This window comes from Anneissia japonica, unplaced genomic scaffold (assembly GCF_011630105.1).
Source record: "Anneissia japonica isolate Jap-2015-1 unplaced genomic scaffold, ASM1163010v1 scaffold288223_len119359_cov103, whole genome shotgun sequence".
Lineage (NCBI taxonomy): Eukaryota > Metazoa > Echinodermata > Crinoidea > Comatulida > Comatulidae > Anneissia > Anneissia japonica.
Genome location: NW_022701252.1, coordinates 88,308 through 108,534, shown reverse-complemented (window position 1 = coordinate 108,534; position 20,227 = coordinate 88,308). Strand labels below are relative to the sequence as shown.

The 20,227-nt window shown below is 33.7% G+C and overlaps 2 protein-coding genes across 4 annotated transcripts in view; both read left to right on the top strand.

Annotated features, from left to right (window-relative positions):
• Positions 1–898, top strand: part of LOC117103495 — a 4,610-nt gene extending 3,712 nt beyond the window's left edge. The window contains exons 4-5 of one of the 2 annotated variants that reach the window (XM_033244045.1): positions 180–238; positions 741–898. In XM_033244045.1, coding sequence (XP_033099936.1) covers positions 180–238; positions 741–790 — 109 coding nt within the window. In that variant the 3' untranslated portion in view covers positions 791–898. The remainder of the gene's footprint in view (positions 1–179; positions 239–740) is intronic. The other variant, XM_033244046.1, reaches the window with a different exon arrangement.
• Positions 899–3,590: 2,692 nt separating this feature from the next.
• Positions 3,591–13,675, top strand: LOC117103497. Of its 2 annotated transcripts, XM_033244047.1 has the most exons (7): positions 3,591–3,818; positions 9,701–9,780; positions 10,484–10,549; positions 10,833–10,895; positions 11,543–11,645; positions 11,990–12,054; positions 12,669–13,675. In XM_033244047.1, exons 1-7 carry the CDS (start codon positions 3,721–3,723, stop codon positions 13,532–13,534), a joined length of 1,341 nt encoding a protein of 446 aa, XP_033099938.1. In that variant the 5' UTR covers positions 3,591–3,720; the 3' UTR covers positions 13,535–13,675. The 2 variants fall into 2 exon arrangements, with proteins under 2 accessions (XP_033099938.1, XP_033099939.1); XM_033244048.1 differs by lacking the exons at positions 9,701–9,780; positions 10,484–10,549; positions 10,833–10,895 and having other exon boundaries at positions 3,594–3,818.
• Positions 13,676–20,227: the final 6,552 nt, after the last annotated feature.

Here is a 20,227-nt window from a genome sequence, read left to right as displayed (position 1 = left end):
TATATGTGTATATATACACACATATATATATATAAACACATATATTATATATATATACAAATATATATATATATCTATATATATATATATACATATATAACATATGTATATGTATATGTATATATATGTATGTGTGTGTGTGTGTTTACAAAGTGATTTTTTTTTCTTTCCAACATTAGAGGGCAGTGTCCTACATCGGTTTTCTACACGTCCGGTAAAATGGTCACTATGAATCAAAGTAAGTTTAGTGTGTAATTGTTACTTTATACTTAATTATTTACTTACAGATGCAGGTACATACATTATTAAAACTTGTTTCCATTTTTTGAAACAAGTATAAGTAAAGTCAGACATTAATTTACACAGAAAATAACATTTACAGTAATCAATAATTAATTTATTTGCACATTATATCACAATAAATTAAGTAATTAAATTATAGATTACAGTACAAAAAATTATACACAATGTTATGAATGTACGTTAATGAAATTGTTGGATTATAATTTTCCATTATAATAGAAAGAGTAATACTGTTAGAATCTTGTTAGTTTTAACAATGAGGTTTCTTTTTGAGGGTCGCCATTTAAACTTATTATATTATGGTTGTTACTGTTTATTTTATTTTATTCAATTCTCTACTAACAGAGATAAAACCCTCATGTTTATTGTTCATATTAAGTAAATATAAATTAGCATGTGAACCTATAGAACATTTATCAATGTTTTTAAATTTATAGGTCATATGTTGAACCAGCCGTCTCTGGACTTTTCAAGTACATGGTGCTAGCTATTTCACCGACAACGTTACAAGAGATAGCGATAAAAGACATATTTAAGGAATTGTATATTATTAGAAAACACGGACTTCAAAGACAAAACCTGTATATATACACTTTTCGCTAAATTTGAAATGAAAATTTCCGAGAACCTGACAACTACCACTGGAAGGCATCCAGAGGCCCAGGTATTTTGATCTGCGTAGTTACCATGGCCAGTGTCTATCTGTGCATGCTCTGTGACTGGTGCACGAGATTGTTGTAGAGGCGCCTAGGCTAGTCTTTGAAAACAAAATATAATAAAAAATAGGGGCGCGTGAAACCTGCAGTGTTTTTGGCTGTCGAAGTACTGAAAAGAAGATCTGTCTGGAAAAACGAAATTTGCTCAAGCTAGGATGCTGCAGCTCTGGATGTCCTGTGAAAAGTTGCGAGACGTAGCGCTGTTTCGAAATAGACCATATAAAAATAATGGTGTATACGATATGGAAATGTAGTGTTAACGTATTTATATCGTGATGACTCAGTGGCGATTGACTGTGTGTTGATAAATTACGTGGAAATATAAAGTGTATTTAATTTTGTAATACATTCGGTTGTAATAATAGTTTCAGGGATGATGTGTAATTGTATATAAAAAAAATTGATGTATGGAATGAGAACCAGTAACAGTGGCGGATTTAAGAATTCGAAATAGAGGGGGTGGGGAAGGGCGGGACTTTCACAGATGGAGGGTGTAATTGAGGTAAGATAATTTATGATTATGAAACCTCTAGAATGCCGGAAATTTCAATAATAAAAAAAAAAATTAGGAGACATGGTCGGCTGAGCCCCCATGAACCTGTCACTGAGTAATCCTATTTGATATTAGAATCTGTTCGGTGAGGGAACAAGAATTCGTTTAACAAATGCGTAATGCAAAATTAACGGATTTTCTTCTTTTTGTATAATAAGCCTATTAAAATATAGCTAATAAATAAGTGAGTAAGGATAGACCTACTACATAATGTAATTAATAGTTTGTACATACTAACATATTATGGAAGCAAGTCTGTGAAGAATGAAATTCTAGTGTTTTCTTTTAATTTATTAATTTAGTGTATAATAATTTAATAAATTAGTGCCAACACTTTTTCATTAGTTCAAATGTCTGTTGTAAATATAAGAAAATGTAAATTTGCTTGTATTTAAATAAAAATATATATAAAAAAAGCAGACATTTGTAAAGGTATTTCCTTTGTTATTATTTTAATTTAACATAAACTTTAGGGTATTTTACGGCTGTGCCTCTGTTATAAAAGAGAAGCAATAAAGTTACTTACTTACTGCATCTACAGATGAGTCGGATTGCCGGTTGCTACACTTGACGGCATGACGGAGTTATTCACATGTTTCTCACCAGGACATGGAACTAAGTCTGAATTTACCAGGATATAAAAGGCAGTCTTTGTATTCTACGTATTGTTTTGTATGATAATTTTATTAAATGTAGGCCTATTTGTTACGATTATTTAAATCAAAGTATAAGTTAACCATTAGTACCATCTTTTCCTTATACACATATATCACCCCTGAGTATCAGTAAGTACCATTTTTTGAAAGAAGGATTACATTTTATTTATCAACTGTAAAAAGATCAAACAACAAACACAAAGGAAGACGAAATGACAATAAAGAGCGAAAACGAATAATCATACAGTATGATAAAAGACAGTAGATTTACATGAGGTCAGAGGTCGTCTAGATGCGTTTACATTCAATTTGTTATACTATAATCATAAGTATCACACGATAACGACACAAAGGTTAAAGGTAAAATACATCTGAGATAAGAACAGTATACCAGTACAGTCGAACTATAACGTGGTTGCGCAAGAATTTACCAGATGGAGGGTGGGATGGGGGAATGTTTGCGACGGACAGTGTCCCTGACCAGAGCATAATAGACCTTTCCGGAGTGTCAATCAAAGTTAACAACTGACCAATCAGAATAGTGCCTGGAATCCACGCCTGTCCAATAAGCGAACGGGTTGTCCCACAAACGCACGTGTTCGCGTATGTTTCAACACTGTCGTCTTGTGGGAACTTAGCAACAATATCCAAGGGGATGGGGGAGGGGGATTAGCGGAAAGGATCCATTAGACCCGTTGTCAGAGACTGGAAGAGGTCTAGAAGCAAAGCCCCAGGAAGCTGTGACAATTTAGAAATGTAAAAGATATAAACAAAATTTCATAATTGTGTTTTTCTCTCCCCGACAAAATATGTTATTTCTCTCCTTGGCGTTAAAGGGCCTATAATTGAGTTGTATAAACTGGCCTATAATTAAAATGGTCTACTGTCGAGTTGCTTTATACTACTCGCCTATAGGCCTACTACTAGCATTCTGCTATAATCTACAATTTAGCCTACATGACCATGTTTCATTGACCACCTTCGTATTTGAGTAACTATTATTGAGTTTTAAAAAATATTTATCTATTTCCGTGATAAAACCCACAGGATCTTCGTATTGCAATCAATTAAATAAGTAACCTTAAGATATTACAGGTAGTTTATCCACTAGAAGTGACTTTAAGTACTAACAATGGTTTCAGTGTTACATCACGCTCGTTATAATGACTAACAGCATATAGAATCACGCCGAGAGTTTCGTTTAGACATTATATTTATACCTAATAAATTATGATAAAGCTTTAAAAGTAAAATCAAACCTAATTTCCTGAAACCTTATAAGGCATTCACACAAAATCCAAAGAAAGGCGTATGTACAGTCGTATTTGCTATTTAATGCCTGCAACCAAGCATTACGGAACACAATGGTACAGTTCAAAAGCATTGACAAAATGAACCAATTCTTTTTGGATTACTGAACACTGGCAGCAGAATAAGCGTATTTTCTATTTCTTCCTCATATCGCTGTATTTGTATCAAATTATTAGACGTTATGTTTTGGATTAGGATGAGAGTTAGGAATACAATATATTTAAGTTTATGCTGGTTCTTCTGCATCCAATGCAAATATTATGTGGACGGTATGTGTGAGTAAGTATACAATATTATAATTAATTTGCTAGTTTCCTGGTCATTTGGCCAACTGCTATCACCACAACCGCCGCCGCTGCCAACACTACCAACACTCATCTACTGAATCAAAATAGGCTTACACATTAGGCAACTAGGTTTCACAGTAGAACCCTATAGTAAAAGGACACATTTGTGACCACAAAAGTGTCCCCTATACCAAGTATCTAACTTGTTATTAAGGGTGTCTCCATCCTCCTTATTGGGGTGTCCTTTATAAGAGTTGGTCGTGGTGTTAAATGATGTATACCGTATTTCCCCTAGTTTCGAAAGTGTCCCCTTAATAGTGATATTCTCCGAATAACGGGGCGTAGGCTTGTGGGTGCAGGGGGTTCGGCCGTATATCCCCTCAAAAAAAGCAAAACGTTCCGCTGGTGTTAGGCTTAAACCTGGCCTGTACTAAAATGGAAAATTTGCAGGGCTGCAAGTAGAACTCGATTAGGCCAACAAAGTAGGCTTACACATAAACCTATGATATGCCTAGTCGTACTAAAACAAAATAAAAATTCATGTTTTATCCCAAATGTGAATAAACACTCAGACAGTACAGTAATTCGAAATAAATACAGTGTATTCTTTTCCTTCCTTATTGTTTATTCGTTCGGCCGTCGTTGTTTTTTTTCACTAGGCCCTCAGTAGACATTTTTAAGCTGGTGGCCGTTCCAATTTGTTGAGACCAGCGGCGGGCCGACATGGTTTATTTTTTATTATTTTTATTTTTTTCATTGACAGCTCCACCCATTCCCAACGGATTAGAATAGATGTGTATAAGAGACAGGTATAGGCCTGAGCCGGGCTTAAGATTGCAGGATACCTTAACATACAGTAATGTAAGCCTTGTCTTGAGGGTGTATATGCAGTGGAATATTGAATAGAGAAGAGGTGGACACCAAACAAACTTGCACCCAAGTTCTACTGTACCATTAAATATCCCGAGCACCAAAATGGGACCACTACCACATCCCCACCATGTTTGGGGCTGAGGTAAGCAAGTTTTTAAAAATAAACACATAAGATGCCCGGAAATGGCACTCTTGGACTTTAAAAATACATTTTCAAACATGAGTGTTCCCAAAATAATATAGGCTTATTCCCCAACAAGGTCCAGAATTCCCCGATGGGTTCATGCATTCCGAGCCTATCCCCTCAATAATTATTTATTTCCCATCAGACGCCCTCTCCCCAAGTCAATTAATACTCAACGCCAGTAGATATTATAGTTAACTACTCAGAAAAAGCTGACACTTGCTAACACTGTCAGACTAAGTGACATTCCTATTCGTTTAAAAAACGCTTGGGTCATTATTCCTATTAACTTTAACGTTTTCTTGTAGGCCAATATGCCTAAAATTATGAGAATAAGTAACGCATTTTTACTCATGTGAATGTCGTCTCCACGTCTCAATTCTTTTGCAACAATAACTGAAAATCGACCAGGAAAATAATTTATTTTTGAGCGGGCCGGATCGAAATTTTTGGCGGGCGGGCAGTAGGTTGAATACCGTGGCACAAGGCGAATTCGCCCAAAATGCGATATTTTCCATTACATTCATGGGCAGCTCAATAAATAACAGTTAACTACACACCCTCACAGACTCTGTTCCCTGGCCCCCAGCTCCTGGCTCGGGTCCTTCGACCGTTACGCCATGATCATTTGTAGTTCCGCATTTACATTTTTCGCCCTCTCCATGGGAATCACGTAACTGCGCCCCTGGAATAGGGGTATTCCAAACAAAATAAAAAGCCTGCTACTACACTAAAGGTGGGTCCAGGTTTTTCATTAGAGGGGGGCTAATACACTTTAATTATCATATTTTATTTGAGTTTACTAATATTTTTTTTAAATTATCATGCTCATTATACACACAGATGTGCATGGTTGTTTTATGCTATAATATACAAATAGGCCTAATGAATGTATGAGTGCAATGGGCAAGAATATTTCTTGAGGATGTTCTGTTCAACGATGCGTAGCCGTTGAATAGAACATCCAATCTTTCACCGAATGAAATATTTAACCCCATTGTAAGAATTAAAAAAAAAAAATTATTTGTTTTATGCAACATCTAGCTGTATCTCTCCGGATCGCCTGTATGCTCTTCTTCGAATACAAAAACCCATCATCCTTTCGAAGGCCAGCATAAAATCGGCCTAGGCTAGGCCTAAGGCAGGCTTAGCAATCGATCAAGTTCAGGTTCGGCCGGCTTATAACAGACACAAATCCTCACCGCTGAAGCTGTAAAGATATACTCCATACGGTTAACTGCATATTTTATTGCCTTTTTTGTTGATTGTTCATTTAGTAATTCTTCCAAACCTTCTTCGCTCAAAAGTACATGGCCCAGTCCAGTACGAATGGACCTGCCATTTTATATCGGCAGAACGAGGACTGAATAACCAACCCCTTGTGAAGCACGAATTGCCTAGGCTAAGCTAACTTTTCTCGCTCGCGTTGCATTTGAGATTTTTGACGTCTTGAATATTCAACGATCGTTAACTAGTACTCAAATAACCACGGTATTTACATTTTAAATTAATCTCACGTGACTTGTTTTCAACCAATAAAATTAATAGAATATATACAGGCGTTGTATTATATTGTTTATTGTTAATTTTTTACTATTATATGTTTGCAGTTGCTGTTGCATTGGGAGAAAAAACCGTGAGTAAATTTAATGTACATATCAAATAAGATAAAAGATTAATTAAATTTCACTTATAGTGTAGATAGTTTTGTACAAGTAAAATTCTTTTTCCTGATGCTTATCTCACCTTACCGTTCGGCCGCAGCCGAGATGGTACTAAGGGGCTATTCATAAGGTTCATTATTCATAAGGTTCGATATTCATAACACTAGCTTACCCTATACCATAGGGTCGCTATTCATAATGAAGAAAAGGGTTCGCTATTCATAAAATATATATGGACAGCTATTCATAAGTTTCGCAAGTCATAATCGAGAAAAGGGGTCACTAGTTATAATTTAATAAAAGGACCACAAGGAATAAGGTTCTCTAGTCATAATCAAGAAAAAGGGTCCGCTACTCATAATATAAATAAAGGGCCATTATTTATAAGGTTTGCTAGTCATAATATAAGAAGAGGTTCGCTATTCATAATAAAAAAAAAAAGGTTCGCTATTTATAATAAAAAAAAGAGGTTCGCTATTCATAATAAAAAAAGAGGTTCGCTATTTACTATAAAAAAGGAGTTCGCTATTCATAATAATAAAAAATATTCGCTAGTTTGTAAATCAATAATAATAAAATAAAGTTTTAGTCATAATAAAACAGCAAATTATAGTTTGAAAACAGAAATGGTTTAATAGTCATTAAAAAAGAGTGTAAAGTTATATTATATAATCCTGCATTTTGTCAATTTTGCACAATTTTCCCCATGAAACCACCACCTTCATTATTGTCATTCCCTGAGCTCTTTTGTTTTTATCTGTATTCTTTTTTTATTGATTATGTCAATAAACAAAATATTCAATTATAAGTATACGCTATTGCACTTCGCGTGAAATGAAAACTGCAGCACTTACAAGAAATAACAAAATATACATTATTGTAAAAAAAAAAAAAACAACTTTAATATCTTAAAGCTGTCTCTTATACACATCTAGATGTGTATAAGAGACAGTATATATTAATTCAAATATTGCACGTGTTGTTTAAATATAGACTTTATTTTTTTAATATTTTCATTTTAAAAACATATATATATATATATAGGTCTATATATGTAGGCATATGTATATGTAGGTATTATATATATGTATACATATAGGCCTATGTATATATATATGTATAATATAAATCATCAAAGGTACATATACAGTGTTTAATAAGGACATATATATGTATATATATATAATTATATATATATATATATGTATGTTTCGAAACACACGTTGACACGCCTTCTTCATATATATATATATATTTAAGAAAATTCCTTTTGTTAAATTCCTATTATTTAATTAAATTTGTATTTGAGGTGTGGTTCCTTTTTAATTTTTTATTTTGACTAGCGTTTAAACCTCTTTTTCTATAATGACTAGCGACATTTTTTTTATTATGACAAGCGAACCTCTTTTTTAAAATTTTGAATAGCGAATATTTTTTTTTTTTTTTTATTATGAATAGCGAACCTCTTGTTTTATTATGAATAGCGAACCTTATGACTGGCGAGTGGACCCCTAACAGGGTTCGGTGAGAAAGTTTTGTCACTCATTGCTCCGCTGAGGTTTTTAAGGCCGAGTCCGCGGTGTCTTGGCAAGGTAATAGCAAGGGTTATGTTGAGTGTTCCTACCAGTAGGCCTACACTAAAGTACCAGACCGTACGGAGCTCAGTACACTTTTCATTCAGAATTACTGTGAAATGCTTGCATAATTTATAAGTCAAAGGCGTAAAAAATGTTCATGCATTACACGGTAATGTTGTGTTTAACATAGCTGTGCTAGTTCGAAACGCTATAGGAAACGCAAATCGCATTAACATAAAAGTTTAATTACCCTTTTAATAATATTCAAAATATGTAGAATGACGTCATAATTGAGTATGTACTCATAACCTTGTTATGGTCTTTGCTTTCACAAAGTTTGGACAGAAATAATGACTTTTACTTCAAACACAGGAAAGGCCAATGATGATGATAATGATTTAAAGCGAATACTATTAATAATGCTAATGCCAATACTTTTATGCTAATGATACTGCTTATTTTATTTCAAATTATTTTAAATGGTACTCACATTAACACCCTACGCCGGTCGTCACAAAAATTCAGTCATTTCTTTACTAGACCTTTACAAACTATTATAGAAAGTTTTATTTACACCCATTGAAAACTTTTTTTTTATAGACATTTAGGTCTGGGTCCTCAAAAATTGAAATGACCCTCCATTTTACACCCATGACTGATTCGTCGCCAGCACATAATAATTTCTTCCTTGTAACTTGGTTAAATTTTTTCCGAAAGTTTCACTTAGATCAGTTGATCCGTTTTCGAAATAATGTGGTCTGATTCCTGATGATGACATAATTAATGTCGAAATATTGAATCCCAACACGATGGCGTGTATTTCAATACTTGGAGTATGTATTATACTTTCTTATCTGAGATTAATCAGTGGACCTTTTGGTTTGTGGTCTGGGACGTTTTCCTTTAAATGATCACACCATACTCATTTTTTTACATGACCTTTACAAGGTATTATAGAATGTTTCATTTAGACCCATTGGTTTTTATTAAAAGAGATATTTAGGTCTGGGTCCTTAAAAATTGCAAAGACCCTTCAATTTACAGCCTTCATTGGAACGTCACTAACACATAAAAATTTGTAACTTGATTAAACTTTCCCGTAAGTTTCAGTCACATCAACTGACCGGTTTTTGAAATATCCGGTGTAGACTCTTTTACCTTAAATCACTTTAATTGGTCCTCACACGCACACCCACCATAGATTGACACTAAATATTTGGAGGCACATCCTTGATATATGGCCTATGCTGCGGCAAAGCACGGAACAATTCTAAGCAGGGGAAGTGACCAACAACAACAAACAAAAACAATGACTTTTCTTAGTACTGTTGGGAAAAGCCAATAATACTAATAATGACAAAGATGATGATGATAATAATAATATTAATAATAATAATAATGACAGTGATAATTATAATGACATTGATAGTAATAATACTATGGATGATGATGTTGATATCGATGGTGAAGATGATGAGGATAATGACGTAAATAACGATAATATCAATAATACTAATAATATTAATAGTATCAATAATAAATGGATATTCATAATTAATATCCATGTCTTACCAAGGCTTCTACTAACCAAGGTGAATGCAAGGATACCCAGTTGCTATGCACATTATTCAACGACAAAATGTGTTTGTCAAGATGGTGAGTGTAATAATCCTGCAAAGTTTATCATCAATCGTCTGATTTATTAACTTTTGAAATCATCACAGTTCACAAATGTAGCAAAAATGCCAAAAATAAGCTGCATGATTTTTGGTAGATACTACTAATATTCAATACAGGGGTTTGCTTTGTGGTGTACAAGGGGTAGGATTGAGCACTGTATTTGTTGTTAGCTGGGTATTTGGGTATAAGGATGGGGTGGTGTAACCTCATGCTAATGCAGAATATGGTTCTCTTTTAAATAAATTCGGATAGGGGTTGAGGAAAGGAACACTTTAAAGATTTCGTGAAAGCATATTTTTATTGTTTTCGAAGAATTATAGATCCTTGTTATACTTTGTTTCAACCTTATTATATTTGCAATCTAAATACAGTATTTGTTTTTCATATTAAGGAATTGAAACCGATAGTAAGAACCACTATGAATTTATTATTGAATTTATTGAATTTCGAGAAAATATTATTATTATTATTATTATTATTATTATTATTATTATTATTATTATTATCATACTTATTATTATTATAATTATCAAATATAGGTCGGATATTGTATATTTACTATCAATAATAATAATAATAATAACAATAATAATAATAAAAATAATAATAATAATAATAATAATAATAATAATAATAATAATAATAATATTATTATTATTATTATTTAAACATAATATAGCTATTTGTGATGGTTGCCGATACATTTGCAACGGAACATGCTCGGCCATATATGACGAACATGAAAGTAAGTGAGTGACTATTCATTTAGTGTAGATCGATCATCCTGTAACTGATCTATTTTTCATATTAAGGAATTGAAACCGATAGTAAGAACCACTATGAATTTATTATTGAATTCATTGAATTTCGGAAAAATATATTATTATTATTATTATTAATATTTTTCATCAAATTTAGCTTGGATATTGTATAGATGACAAATTTACTATTAATTATAATAATAATAATAATAATAATAATAATAATAATAATAATAATAAAAATATTATTATTTAAACATAATATAGCTTGTGATGATTGCCGATCCGTTTGCCAAGGAGCATGCATGAGAAAAAACAATAGTGAGGAAAGTAAGTGAGTCAATATTCATTTAGAGTGTAGATCGATCATCCTGTAACTGATCTATTTTTCAATATTGATATAATTTAAATAAATTTTATTTTATTGTGATAGATATATCAGTTTGTGTGTTTATGTATGATGGAATGAGTATAGAGTATTATTTTAAAACACAAACAAGATAATTATTTTTGTTTAAAGGCTGTCCATGATAATTTTCTCACAATTAAAATTACTCCATTCTCCAAAGCTGATAATCAAAATCATAAGTCAATCGTGACGTCATCCCTGCAACTCCCAATGTTATTTTCATAACTAAAACCGTGCACTAATTTTCCATTAGCACACGACAGGCCTTCAGAAATTTTTTCTTGCATTTTTTCTTAACTTTCGTGTAATAATTTCCACATAATGTAACCTAGCGGCGCAAACATTATAAACTTCATTTCAGATACAAAATAGCTTCTGTGTCTCATAAGGCACATTCGCTTAAATGATAACAAAGAAATCGATTTTTTATATATTATTTTCTTATCTGAGCACTGTTATTATTATTTATATTTTGGCTATATTGTGTTTACGGTGCTACGCAGCAAACTTAAATTGAATATAATGTATGGATCTGAGACTTTTTTTGTTATTCCACATATTACTGAAGATGTTGTTGTCGCTGTGGTAGTGTCGTGTTGTGTAGTCATCGTGATTATAGCAATTCTCATCACAAGTTGTTACTGGATTCACAAAAAAAACAAAGGAAATGGGTAAATATAATAATAATAATAATAATAATAATAATAATAATAATAATAATAATAATAATGATTATGATGATAATGATAGTGATGATGATGATGATGATGATGATGATGATGGTGATGATGATGATGATGGTGATGATGATGATGATGATGGTGATGATGATGATGACAATGATGACGATGATGATGATGATGATTATGGTGGTGATGATGACGATGGTGATACTAGTGATGATAACGATGATAATAATTGATATGATAATAGAAAAAAAGAGCGTAATATCATTGATTTTACAAAAATGCAATACAGAAGACTCACTTGTGTTGAAAATCATTTTTTTAAAAAGAAGATCGAATTCAAAATCATCTACAGTGAGGTATTCTGCCGAAAACGAGAAAGTTGACATTGAAGGTAACGCATCTAATATGTTCAATACCTGAATTTTTTTTTTTCGAATCTTCACTAAATCAATGACCTTATGGAGCATAATCATCTAGTGGCGGATCCAGGAATTTGAAATAGAGGGGGCCCAGGGAGGAACTTTGACATATGAAGGGTTTATAGCACCTCAGCCCCACAATTGTTGAGGCTGAGGTAAGAAAATTACGATTATGTCACCAATAGAAGACCGGAAATGCCACTTACAAACTTTTTTTTCTCTCTCCAATTTTTGACAATTTTGAAAAAATTCTGGAGATAGCGATGTTTATAATGATGAGGTAATGATAATTATAGGAAAGCATAGGGTCTACGAACTGATAGGGATGATGAAGATGATGATATTACTAAGCCTACCGATGTCGATAGTGATAATGATATTATTAATGAGAGGAATATTAATGCGATAATGGTAGGCCCAATGATGATGAAATCATAGCTGTTGTCTTTTGATTTTAATTTAAAATTACTACTTTCTTTTGTTTGACTATATTTGTATTAAGAAAATATAAAGATTGCGAAAAAACGTATTCGACTATGAATTTTGTTTAAAATAAATTCATTTTTACCTTATATCTTCTTTAAAGGTGAAACGAGTGTTGCGACCCAGCCACTGCCAGCCATACCTGTACAGAATCACTACATTCCATCCACTTTACAACAGAATACCTACGAACAAATTGATCCTGAATACATAGGCCTCCAACAAGACAAAAATGACGCTGCATCCTCGATCCTCCAACTAAACAATGATGCGATACCAAATGGCAACTCCTCAGCAATTACAGACATGAGTGAAACTATCAATCTGAAATTAGGTGAAGATAAAAGCGAGACGATGTTAAACTCAAATGTATCGATCGGTAAACCTATACCTGCGTATTATACTTTGCAGAGAGATGAGAATAGTGACGTCACTGAAACGTCACACACAATTGAGGCCAACGATGATGGGGAAGCCGATGATTATGCGATGTTGAGGCAAAGTGATATTGAAGAAGAATCATACAGTAAATTAAATCACAACACGCACAAAACTGTTCCGAATGACGTAACTGACGACTACAACAAGCTGATCCCCACCCCTGCGTTCGATGAAGAGTCTGAAGAATATTCCCATTTTAACAGGACATCTTTAAACGTGGATGAAAGCGTCAAGGATCCCGGCTACGGTAAACTAAACCATTCTAAAGACGAACCAGTTGAATGTACAGCTAAATCGAATGATGGTTATGAAGAAACTTTACCAGGCGACGTTAAACCTAAATATGTAACTCCTGGAGGTTCAGAAAAATTAAAAGACAACAATCGGGTGGAAAAAACTAACAAACGGGTTGAAAAAGCCAACATGAATAATGGATACGAAGAAGCAATTATTAAGAACTCAGATCAACCAGAAGGTAAACCTAATGCAGAAAGAGAAAATCTGAATAATGGATACGAAGATTGTTAGAAGTTCAATTTAGCCAGAAGGCAACACCAATTCGGGAAGAGTCAATGGCGAAAATATTTTTAACATTTTTTTTGTACATTTTGTCTTATAAAGGAAGAGCAAGCGGCAAATTAATATATATATATATATATATATATATATTTATATTTGTACATTTTGTCTTATAAAGGAAGAGCAAGCGGCAAATTAATATATATATATATATATATATATATGTATATATATTTATATATAGGCCTACATATCACCGTACTCTTCCATGCCGTTTCGGCAGCCTTGCAAGTTAGCCCTTTTGGTCATGGCTGGCCAAGGCCTAACGAATGTCTATGAGCGGTGACCATCTCTGAGAAGAAAGAAATTTGGAAACGGTAATAATAAGCTTTTTCCTATTCGGAAGAAGAGGGGTGGGAAGGGGAATTTGTTTAAACTGGGGGAAATGGTTCACTACAAATTTCGGCTCAGTGACAGGCTGGGTTGGGTTGCAAATTTACAAGCTGAGCCCGTCGAGAGAACCGTAAATTTCCTACTGAACATTTTCCCCAGTAAAACAAACACAAATACATAATCTCTGTCTCTAGTCGCAGATTTTCGTAGACTTCATTGCGACATGGTGGTTCACATCACATTCGTTATACAACTCTTTGGCGAAAAATATATTTGGTGTCTCGTAATTGGCCCAACAAACCCTTTATTCTTCTCTGTACGCAGTGTTAGCTGGAAATTATAAGCTATGCTCAATATAGAATCTATTTATGCAAGGTTGTAATACATGAGAAATTTTGACTTGGTGATAAATTCGTTTTATTCTTTATGCAAACTTGATTTATATAGTGTGACCCTTCCAACTGGACAAAGAAGACCAGCTGATGTTCAGAGACCCTCTTTTAAAAATATGACATCAGAAAAAATATGTTGAATTAGTTGGATAAATAATTAGATATATAATAAATCAATAATAGGCTAATAAACAAATAGGCTTAACTGTATGTATTTCAATATCTTTATATAATCGTATGCCCAGCAGAGAAACTGTAAAGAAATAGGCAAACCGTATTTATTTGAATGAACGTCTTGCAAATAAACGCCCCCACGAATAAACTCCTCAGCGCCTCATTTCGAATAAACACGTCCATCGAATAAACGCCCCATAAATAAATGTAACCAAATCAATGGAAGCAAATACCATTCTTAACATATTCAATATAGATGTTCTACTCCAGTAGAATTACATTTTGTCTAACCTGGTCGGGATCAAGTCTTTATGATTACGCAATAACACATTTTGACAGTAATTGTGTGTGTCGTAGTTCCACATTTACAGTGAACTTTAGTGGCGGTTATATTAAGTCAATTTTACACACAAAAAAATAAACGACTTCTTGAAATGATTCCTCCCTTCCAATGGCGTTTATTCGAATAAGTACGGTTTCTGCAAATTATTATTCCTCTATATTACTTCTGAGTAGCTATTATCGCAACAAGAAAGCAACTTTGAATAAAATTAAGACTTTATAGTTACAGTAGACCTATAGGTTTTATAGAAGAATGCAGCCAAATTCTATAAATACTTGTTTGACAGATGTATATAAATTATAAATAAAAGCGAAGAAATAGTTTATATATAAGTAGGCATATACACTTGGCATACAAACTGATAATTGTTTCAACAGCTACTTTAATAATTATGGATGACTGATAACACTTTGATGTACACCTTGATTGTATGCACTTGATTAAGATTCAGACTTCATTTAAATCCTAATTCCCATTGGGGCGAAAAAATGACGAGTGGCAAGTCAGGGGCACTACTAACTACAGTCTTAACATAGCGGCGCTGATTTTAGCCGCTTCTTGTCCGAGGTTCGGTTGGTAGAACCAAGTCTTCCAGAACCAAGGTCAATGTACACATCTGGATAGGTGCACTTTAAAGAACTCATTGAATCTATCGGAAGAGTAGTTTGCCCGGTGCTATAGTTCATTTCAGCACCTGTCTTAGGGCGACTATGTAGTCACGGACCACGACACAAGTCATTCAGCACGCCGCGAAACAGTTACATGTTGTTTTCCTACGTTTACGAAATTAGGTAGCAATTCTCTCTGACTGTAACTTTTACAGATTTGCAAAGACAGAATAAATAGCAATATGTAGGCCTACGTATATATGATAGTTAATACGATGTTTTTTTTAACTTTATGCATATCAATAAACTGATTAGTAATCAATTAAAGATATTAGTAATAATAATAATAACCTTGAATCTTCACTTTTACAAAAGTGGCACACAATGAAGGTGCGTTCACAAAGATGACAAAATATAACACTACACAACAAATATAAAAACAATTATATATTGACAGTGTATAAAAAAACATTCTGTAAAAACGACTTCAAAATAACTTAAAATAAAAACATTTTAAAGCTTGTTAAAACTGGCTGTTAAAATTGTTTTTTAAAAAGGGTTATAATGGGTTATTATATTTAAAACAGCGTTAAGAATTCAGAGTAATTGTTTACACATTGTTTACCTGATTTTTACGTTATATTCATTCATGATTTTACTCCTTGTTTGCCAAGCTCTTTTTAGTTAAGACTTACATATTTTTCAAATGTTATACTTATATCATTATTATTTCTATATAATTTGTACAATTCATTATTGCCATGCATGAGTCGTGTTTTGGTATTCAAATCGCTAGAAATAAACAAATCCCAAGCAAACTGACCATTAATCTTGTTACATAGCATATCCTATAGCTTTACAAACTCATCTATACGAATGTCATTAATTTTTGAATTTCTGCACGTGAATAAATAGTGCTGCATATCCTCATTGCCAGACTTACATACTGGGCATATCTCACCGGTGTCCCTTATCCATTTGCTCACTTTACTATTTAGTGGTAAAGTATTCGAGCGTGCTTTAAATTTAAGAGTAACCTTTTTGAAATCAAATTTATCAAGTAAGTAATTATTTTTTCTATTGTAAGTTCATACGGTAATTTTATTTGCAGGTAGGAAGCCAGTGAAGTTTTTTTTGTTTTTGTACTTTCATATAGATGCAATTTATCTTCTTCTTTATCTTATTTTTAGTAATAACCAGATAGCTATCATTATCAATTGCATTAAAATCACATTCTGAACCTAACTTTCAAAAAAAGTTTGTTCATATGATCGAACCATGTACACTTAATTTGTTTGGTTTCACTTAAAGCTACCATTTCATTCAATGCTAAGCGAGGCCAGGGATCTGTATTAAAGTTTTTTAGCCTACATAGACATTTTACACGTTGGCAATTTTAGATGGCTTCCAATGAATGCCATCCTAGATCTGCGTAAAGTGCCTCTTTACTAGATGTACAGGGACACAAGAATAAGTCTTGCCATCTGAATTTGTAATTTTTCAATGGTTAACATATCAGTAGAGCTCCCTTCCCAGGTTAAACACGCGTAATTGATGGAGGGCAAACCCAGGGATTCCATAGTATGTCACCGTAGTATACTCTGTTATAGTCATCCTGTCCGTTAAGAATTGACTGAATACTTCCTACATCCTATTATTTTGTTACCCTTCTTAACAACTTCTTTTATATGGTTATGGTCTGACCTGTTTCTAGACATGGTATACCCTAAATATTTGTATGTCTTGACCTCAGATATAGTAATAAATTGTTAACCAGCTAAATAATCTGCTTTTCAATTACTGTTTAATATATCTTAGTCCTTGGCGTTGATACCATTGTGTGCGCTGAACCGTGGAGATCTCTTGGTCCCCGGTCCAATTCCCATCGCTGCCTCTCCTTGTGTTTCCACTGGACGGCTGAAATACAAGTTACAATTATTGCGTTATTATAGCGCACCGTCTTTCGGACGAGACGTTTAAGCCGTTGGTGCACGTTAAAGAACCCAGTACACTCTGGAAAAGAGTAGGGGATTGTCTCCCGGTGTACTGCCCAATCACCACCAGAAGGACCCCACTGGAAATAAGTATTCTTCTAGACTTTCGTGGGCTATCCTTGGTGTTTACACCGAATAAAACTAATGCAATCCTATATATATATAATCATTCTGGCCCGCGAAAAAAAATAAAATAAAAAAAATATAAATATTTAAAAAAACAAAATTATTTTTTACTCTGAAAAGCCCAATTCAGAAATGATACTTCGCCCACAGACGTGATGAGTTCCATTACCAGTCACTGACAACATTAATGTTCCAGCGACCCTGAAAAATATTTTTTGCATGAAAATATGCTTAATTTTTTTCAAATCTGTATAAGCCTTCTTATTATTAGGCCAATGCAACTATTCAAAGAGTGAGATGTGTATAAGAGACAGTATATATACTTACATATAAACACGAACAAGTAAACGTATTATGGTTATTAGCAAGGAAAATTCGTTTTAATTTGTCGTATCTAGCAGTTACACCTTCTGTGTAGAGTTATTCCTAGTCATCAGAGTCGTTGACAGCAGCTGTCGGCAGTGGCCTGTAGCAATTTTTTTGTAACCCGGGGTATAAACTACCTGTTTGGGTCTTAACATAACTTAACATATCTCACAGTTAAGTCCCTGTGTGTTTGGCGAGGCCTTTGGCCTTTTCGTAAACCCGCCGTGCCAACCCAAACCGCCGCATCTAGAATGTTTGCATCATCGTAAAAGCGATGAGGATTTTAAAACAGAAACGTGATCGTCCGAGCAAAGGATCGGAGTTTACGATTTTGACGAACTTTTAAAGACTTCTTTAAAATATGCGATGACCGATATTTTAGGCTACAACAGGAAACACACAGTTTAAAAGAAATAATGAAAACAAACTTTAGAATATTAGGACTATACGCACGTTAGGCCCACTAATAGTAGTAGTAGGTATTAGTGGGCCTAGGTGGAGTTAGCCTAGCCTAGGCCTATAGACTTAGGCTAGCTAGTACTACACTGGGACCATGCAGCTCTGTTGTAATATTTGGGATTTGCCTTGTCATAGCGAAGAAAACATTATCACTACACTTTATATTGAGAATATGCGTGTTTCAGCCTTGATCAGCTTCTCTGTATCACGATGGGACGTAGCGTAGCCGTTGTATGGGACTTGTATATTTGAATCAATGCAAAAATAAAACAGGTGATTGATGTTTTCGGGTTGGTTGGTAAACTAGCTTATATGACCCATCCAAAACGTCTTGCACGATTCATCAATAGTAGACGTTGCGGTTTTAAATCAACAAAAATGCTTTAGCCCATGAAAATAAAATGAAAATAATTAATGATGATTGTTATTGTCACTATATATAAATGGTGTTCCCTAAAACTATTTCTCGAAAAATACTGTAAGTCTACAGTTAATTATTTTATTCTTATGTTCTATTTTATATCTATTGAAATGATACATTTACTGTCAGTCTGCAAATACAATACCGTACTCGCGCAAATAAGCGCCCAGTTTGGATAAGCGCCTCTCTCGAATAACCGCCCCTCCTAACGTGAAAATTTCCTTAAGCGCCCCGTTTTAATAATGTTTCGGATTGGTCAATCACTTTTGGTACTTGTGCACGCATATAAGCTTGCAGATGTGGATAATTTTTCATTCCAGATGATGACATATATAATGTCGAAATATTGAATCTCGACACGATGGCGTGCATTTCGATACTTGGAGTATGTATTATACAATCTTAGATGATTATCCGTCATAAAATATCATAGGCCTAAAAACAAATCAATTTTTTCCACGATGATAATAAAACCGACTGGATGTTGATATACCGGTAACAGGCTAAATGTTACGGTACGTAATAATAATAGTACTGTACTTGCATAATTCTGGAACTAATGCAGAAGACCAATTCTCACTGGACCCTTGGTTGAACTAGGCATCTTGACTATAATATCTAAAATTAATAAAAGATCCGCTTTCCAATCAATTGTATCCACTCAGTTCGCCCAAAATCTAATTTTCTTTTATCTTATTCATCGTAGGTCCATGGTCTGACACATTTGTATTACTATAAATATGCGTGGACACGTCTACACAAGGAGGTATAAAAATCAATAATAAACAAACTGACAGTAAATGTAAATGTATTAAACTTCAAATCTACTATAATGCACAGAGCAGCAGCTGATCATTGAGGCTGACACAGGCTTAAAAATAGCGCTTGCGCCAAAGTGTTCTATATACGGATGAATAGTTCATGAGAGTTTACCAAACTATCCTACTTTTAAAAAAATTGCCGGCGGGCGGGTTTACGGAAGGGCCAGATGCTTCGGGCAGCATTAAAGTGGTTTTTGTTAGTTAACATATAAACTATGTTACCCTGTGCCGCTTCTTTGTATGTTTGCTAAAGTTTTGACCTGTATTTAATGTTATTTTACCAATTGTTTGTGATGATATTTATTATATTCAACATGGGTTTATAAAAGGTCGGCCCAGTGACAAACAACTCCTTACTGTCTTTCAAGACCTTAGTTCCGTTCTGGACAAAGCTGGGCAGGTTGACATGCTTTTATTTAGATTTTTCTAAAGCTTTCGACAGTGTCTCATAAATTTCTTATATACAAATTACAATCTTTTGGTTTTCATTCAATTTTACTGAGTTGGGGTTTAATTCAGTAACGTAACACTGCCGTAGCCTGGATTTTCAAACAGTGCGGACAATATCAGGGTGGACCCACTTTACGCGTAAATTCAACTAATGT